Source organism: Chrysochloris asiatica, unplaced genomic scaffold (assembly GCF_000296735.1).
Source record: "Chrysochloris asiatica unplaced genomic scaffold, ChrAsi1.0 scaffold00019, whole genome shotgun sequence".
NCBI lineage: Eukaryota > Metazoa > Chordata > Mammalia > Afrosoricida > Chrysochloridae > Chrysochloris > Chrysochloris asiatica.
The window spans coordinates 7,134,296-7,141,019 of NW_006408537.1; the positions used below are offsets into that span (position 1 = coordinate 7,134,296).

General features: G+C 40.4%; 1 protein-coding gene across 3 annotated transcripts in view; it reads right to left on the bottom strand.

Annotated features, from left to right (window-relative positions):
* Nucleotides 1-5,137, bottom strand: part of HMGCLL1 (3-hydroxymethyl-3-methylglutaryl-CoA lyase-like 1) — a 212,849-nt gene extending 207,712 nt beyond the window's left edge. Inside the window, exon 1 of one of the 3 annotated variants that reach the window (XM_006835730.1) lies at nt 4,932-5,137. In XM_006835730.1, the coding sequence (XP_006835793.1) occupies nt 4,932-5,039 (108 nt within the window). In that variant the 5' untranslated portion in view covers nt 5,040-5,137. The remainder of the gene's footprint in view (nt 1-4,931) is intronic. The other 2 variants (XM_006835729.1, XM_006835728.1) reach the window with 2 other exon arrangements.
* Between the last annotated feature and the right edge of the window lie 1,587 nt (nt 5,138-6,724).

Consider the following 6,724-nt stretch of genomic DNA (forward strand, 5'->3'; position numbering starts at 1 on the left):
GAGGCAGCTATTCCCCAGTAGCAATTTTGAGTGCTTTCCAACCTGAAGGGCTCATTTTCCGGCCCTGTATCGGACAGTGTTTCTCTGCTATTTATAAGGTTTTCAGTGACTAAACATTCAGAAGTAATTCGTCACTCCTTCTTCCTAGTCTGTCTTTGTCTGGAAGCTCATCTGAAACCTGTCTACCATGGGTGACCCTGTTGGTATTTAAAATATTGGTGGCATAGCTTTCAGAATCATAGCAACTCACAAGTCACCACAGAACAACAAACTGAGTACCTTTAGGAACTAATTAAGCAGCACTTGGAATTCAGAGAGGGGTTACTTTACTAGAAATTCCCGAATTAAACAAAAATGTTTAATATACTAATTAAGCCAACTTTGCCATCTCATTTTAAGAGAGCGGAATACAGAAAGCAAAACAGACCACAGAGTTATCTTGAACCACAGAATGATCAGTTTTAACCTTTTGGTCAATTAAGGATATTGCTTTTGTCAAACCAAAGCCATTAGGAAAACTGTAGAGGCCCAAGTTATTAAATTAGTGTTGCTACATTAGAGTGGGCCTTTCAATTAACATTGTCCCATCTTATACCTGACAATAAATTACAAAATGTTGAAGGTATGTATATGGACATATTTCACACTGATAATTTATTAAGGAAATATCATTATCTGTAATTTACAAACTGAAAATTGGAGTTTTACTGAAATCATTTTCTGTAAAAAAAAATGACAGAATAACACTACAGCAGGACAAGGTGTAGGCTACTGATGTCCTATTGCTTAGCACAGGATTCTGGAGCACGGTGGCTCCACAGGATAAGCACTGGACTGTGACCCACAAGGTCAGTGGTTCCAGTCCACCTGCCATTACGAGGGAGAAAGATGAGGCTTTCTACTCCCACAAAAGATGAAAGCCTGATAAAACCTCTACAGGGTGGCTATGAGTTGACACCAACTCCATGACACTTATGAACAACAAGCACAGGACTCTTTCAAAACACAGAACATGGTGTCTGTCCCACCTCCACCTACAAGCAAATTATTTCAAATCAGTCCGGCTCACGATGTTGCCTACCAGATTCAAAACTGGAGGGCTGGTTATGCTGTGTGCTGTCTCTATAGACTTCTAGGCTCCCTTTTCAAATCTTCTCCCAACCAAAGCATGACTAGGTTTTATGAGATGAAGAAATTAATCACAAATGGTAATAACATCTATCTTTCAACATTAAAGACCAGACTATTGCTCCCCTTCCCTCATTGTCATCACTTTATCATTCATTTAGCAATATTTATCATGTTCCTGAAGTCCTGGTGTGGTGCTATAGGATGAGCCCCAGACTACTTACCACAAGGCTGATGGTTCAAAGCACCAGTTGCTCCTTGGAAACCCTATACAGAGTAGCTATGAGTCAGAATTGACTCCATAACAATTAACAACAGCAATAACTCATGGTCCTAAGATGTGCCAATCATTGTTTGGGGCCTTGAAGAATTCTAAGAGTGATGTCATAGTACCCAGCCATGAAAAGCTGAAACAGAAGTATTCATCCATTCATTCATTCAACAAGTATATACTGGCCATCCATAGTAACCCAGGCATTCTGGAAGATTCTGAAAATCCTTAGTGTGTGGTAGGGGATTAAACATCACACTCTCACAAAAAAGTATTATATAGTTCAGATTATATGTAATGAACAGTGCACTGTGCAATTAAAAGTGTAGCAAGAGCAGTTTGCCTCAAGAATCTGGGAAAAATTTAAAAGAGAGTAACATTGTGAGGTGAAGGATGCATAGGAGTAAACCAATTGAAAGGCCTTTTCCTAGCAGAGAAAAACAAGCCTTCTTTCAATAGGGAACATGATCTATTGGAGAATTTAAGGAGCGCCACTGTGGCTGAGGTGGTGAGAACAAAAGAGAATAGTGTGATGAGATGTTGCAAAGAGATGTAACAGCAGACTGTATGAGTCTTCAGATGATTTATTATAATATTTGCTGTTCATTCTCAAGAGTAATGGGATTCATGGAAGGCTTTGAAGCAGGGAAATAATATGCTTCTATCTGAAACAGACAACATCTCCTGAGTAGTTAAAAAGACAGCTGATTGAAAGGAATAGGAATATAGACATGCGTGGAGACCAGTAAGGAAACGAGTGCATCAAACAGGAATCCATAAGAAAGATAATGCCATTTTGAAACTGGTGGTAGCAATGAAATTGAAAAAAAAAATCGATGAAACTGACAGAAATTGGTGCATGGTAAAAATTAAAGGAAGGGCTTTTTGGTTTGTGGCCTTCAGAATTGAATGAATGGAGACGGTGTTTCCTGGAGTAGGAGTACTGGAGAAGTTCCAGGGTTTCGGGATGGAGAATATGAAATCAATTCTGGAAATGATGAGTTTGAATTGCTTTGGAGGCATCCAAGTGATGATGTCAAGTAAACAGCTGGATCATGACAAGAGCTTAGGAGAGAGATGGGAATGTAAATCTGAAGACATTGATATCCAAATGGTAACTTACTATGAGTGTAAATAAGAAGCCCTAGGAGGAGTATTAACAGTTATGAGGAACCTGATTTGACAGTCAGATAGAAGCCATTGAGCCTGCCAAGGAGGGTGAGGAACCACAGAGGTAGGTGTTAAACTGGTAAAGGTGTTTCAGAAGAAAAGTCAAAGAAGGAGGTACCTTTGAATTGTCAAGTATCAGATGTAAATACCTCTATTAGCACAAACATAAGATAATGGAACCTAAGACGTTACAGTTCAATAAAATGTGTTAACACAGAATTATGCATAAAACAACATGAGAGCACAGAAAAGCGGGCATTGACTCTGGAGGAAGAAAATGGTGGTAGTGGTTTTAATCTGGGTTTGAGGAATGAATGGGAATTTTCCAGGCAGGCAAGTTGTTGATTAAAAATGGTGGAGTATTTAGAAAAAAAAAAATATTTTTTTTTTCTTCAAGAAGCAACAAAAGGTCTTCACTAGTCTGAGGGATATCGTGAAATTATATATCTCACATTTCTTAGTTCTAATTATTTTAGTTTACACTGCCTCCCACACTTCAAACTCACCAGCCACTCCTCGGAAACCCTATATAGGGTCTCTATATATTGGAACCAACTCAATGGCACTTAGCAATAACAACAACCACATGTAAATAGAAAAAGTAGACATTCTCCCAAACAGCATTTCTTTTATCATTATCCCAAAGCCCACATAATGTATAAATCAGAACATGGGGATAGAGAGAGAAATGTAATATTCACCCAGCAACAAAAGTCTCAGACCAAGGGAATACAGATTAAGGATTTCTGATTATGTAGCACATATTGGATTTGAAAGTTAAGAAACTTAAAAGATAAGTTATAATAGTAAGAACAAAACTGATGTAAAAGAAATGACAAAGAAAGACATGAATATGTGTAAAGATAAAAGGCAGCTTTTCTCTCTACTCTTGTCATCAACACATTCTGTCTACATTTGAGTAGAGATGACCACAGCCATCTTCTAAGTAATGAAGAACAAAGTATCTACTTTAAAATCTATAAATGTTGAATTCCAATTTGTAAAGCTAACATTGCAGTATCATGTACTGCTATACCGAATGGTGAATACACAAAATATAAAACTACAGGGAACTAAGTAGCTAATAGTTACTCATTGACATGCTATAACAATTAATACTAGTTCCTGTTTTGTTCACAAAATTAACCAGGAGTAAACATTAGCATAGTGGTTACCAATCGGGCTGCGAACCACAAGGTCAGCAGTTTGAAACTACCAGCTGCTCTGCGGGAGAAAGATAAGGCTTTCTGTTCCCGTAAAGATTTACAGCCTCGGAAACCCTGTTCTGTTCAGGGTCACTATGGGTCGGAACCGACTCAACGGCACATAACAATAACATAACAACAAAACATTCAGCATCAGTAATTTAAAACTAAAATAACAGTAAAGCTCTCAAAGTACTATTCCATTTTTTCATGTTTTAACCTTTATGTAACAACTATCAGGAGATAGTTTTTTTTTTTTTTTAAGGGAAAAGGATGTTATTTATATATATATTGCTCATTTACTTGTTTATTTGGGTTGAAAGTGTATTCAATCCAAGGGTGCTGAGACCATTAAGTTGCCTGTTGTCTTAGCATGAAGTTTCAGGAACCATATGGTATTAAACTTTAGTCTGAAATGCCTGAGTTATTTACAATATTTTCAGTATATTGAAATAAGTATGTTAAAGATTAATTAATGGTCCGCTGGATAATTTCTTACTCTGTTTTCCTAGCCTGACATGCTGGCTTCATTCATTTTTCTTCCTCCTGACAAATTTGTCTTTGTTACACAGCAATAGGAGAAAATTGCAAATAAGGACACTATCCTTGGTGAAATGTCTAAGGACACAAATACAATGTGCTATTTCTAAGGGAAAAAAAGAAAACGAAGGTATAATTTCCTATAGGCAACCTGCCTATATTAGAACTGAGGAATGTGAGACATAGAAAAGGACACAGATAAGGATTTTGCTGGGTATGGGTCGGAACCAACTACAGGCACTTAACAACAACAACAACTCTAGAAGGGGAGTCCTGGTGTAGTGCTGTGTGCTAATGCGCTGGACTGCAAAGTCGTTTGAACCACAAGGTCGGTGGTTCAAGCTCACCAGCCGCTCCTTGGAAACCCCATACAATGTCGCTTAACAACACTTAACCACAACAACTATCTGGAAGGGTCAGCTAGACACTCATAAAAGGAAGACGATGGGGAAGCTAATTTTATGAAGTGAGGCCTACCAAAACAGAACTGCTGCAGGAAGGACCCTGGAGTGAGGCGGAAGATGCAAAGGGAGGGCACACCAGGAGGTTGATAGGGAAGAAGCTGACTGGCCGCTGTGTTTAAGAGGGTGGGGACACACTGGGCCGCAAGGTGGTACCTGCGCGGAGTCGAGCGCCCCTGCCACCGAGTCCCCGATCCAGAGATGCTCTCGGAGAAGCTGTTGGTAGCTGAGGCAGTGCTTCACCGCGGAGGGCATATTCCCCATGGCGGGGGCAAGGGCTGCAGTCGACGATGGGCGGGAGCAAGAAGCAAAAGGCTGAGGGGCGGGTACAGCGCTGGGAAACTGCGCCAGCAGCAGAACGCGCCCCTGTAATAGAGCCGAGGCGAAGAGCACCAGCCCTGCTGAGCGCACTGCGTCGGCGCCGAGGGGCGGGGAGGGAGGTTGGGAGGCAGCTGCGTCTGGGGACCTGGGGTGCCAGGAGCACCTGCGCGGGACGCCAAACCTGTAGAGGAAAGGAATGGCCCGGACGGAGTGCTTTTGACGCGCTCTGCTGAGCTCACAATTGCTGGCTGTATCTGCACATGCCCACCCATTGGTTTTACTGGTGCGGATCCTTTATTGAAGCAAAGTGGGTCAAAATCAAGAAAAGGAGCATGTGCCTATATATGGGTAAGTTTGTTCTTCCCAGCTACACCCTTCATTGCCAGCTACACCCTGTAGATTTGCCTAGCTTTGAGCTGACTTGAGTTTATGCATATGAAAATAAACTTAATTTTTTTAAAAAAATTGAGGCTGTTTAGAAGATTAAAATACATATATAATAGGACAATTGAGAAGAAAAGACTAGAGGGACTATATTAGGAACGATGTCACAGATACCTCTAATAAATTAATACTGCAGGTAACACTAAAACGGAATTGAATTGCACAACAGACACACTGAACAAAATTATGAAAGCCCTAAAGCTTACACGGTTGGAACTGCAAATTGTAAACAAGTCCATAAGACATTCGAATAGGAGGAATTCGCGGGGTGGCAGGTGCATTAGGAAATTAGTCCTGAAGCAGCCAACTTATCATGCTGCTTTAGCCCCATGCATTGTTGTTAAGTGCCATCGAGTCGGTTCCGGCCCATAGCGACCCTATAATAGGGTTTCCGAGAAACGACTGGTGAGCCTGAAACACCGACCTTATGGTACAAACCGACATTGCTGTCCAGAGCATTAACCCACAGAGCCACACCAGGATTCCTATCCCCATGCAGAGGGACACATGTATTGCCCCAATATAAAACTCCGATTGAGTTCAATAGTCTAGATAGACATCTTCACCAAGCATAATCTTATTCAGGGGGCCTGGAATCTCCCAGGTGTCCCTGAATTATCGACCTCTCTAGTTGCTGTGGCAAATATAAATCTGAAATGGACGGATATGTACACAGTTACATATAACCCAGTTTCTCAGATTATTTGCTCAGCATACAGGTTGAATAAGTATGGTGAAAGAATACAACCCTGTCGCAGACCTTTCTTAACTTTAAACCATTCAGTGTTCCCATGTTCTGTTCAAACAATTGCCTCTTGGTTCCTGTACAGATTCCTCATGAACACTTAATTCCTGAATTAAGTGTTCAGGAATACTCATACATCATAATATTGTCCATAGTTTGTCATGATCAATGATCCACACAATCAAAAACCTTTGTGTAGTCAATAAAGCACAGGTAAACATCTTTCTGGTATTCTCTATTTTCAGCCAAGAACCATCAGACATCAACAATGAAATCCCTTGTTTCATGTCCTCTTCTGAATCTAGGTTGAACCTCTGGAGATTCTCTGTCAGTGTGTAGTTGCAGCCATTTCTGTATTACTTTCAGTAAAACTTTACTCACATGGGATATCAAAGATATTGTCTAATGATTTCTGCATTCTGTTGGGTCACCTGTTTTT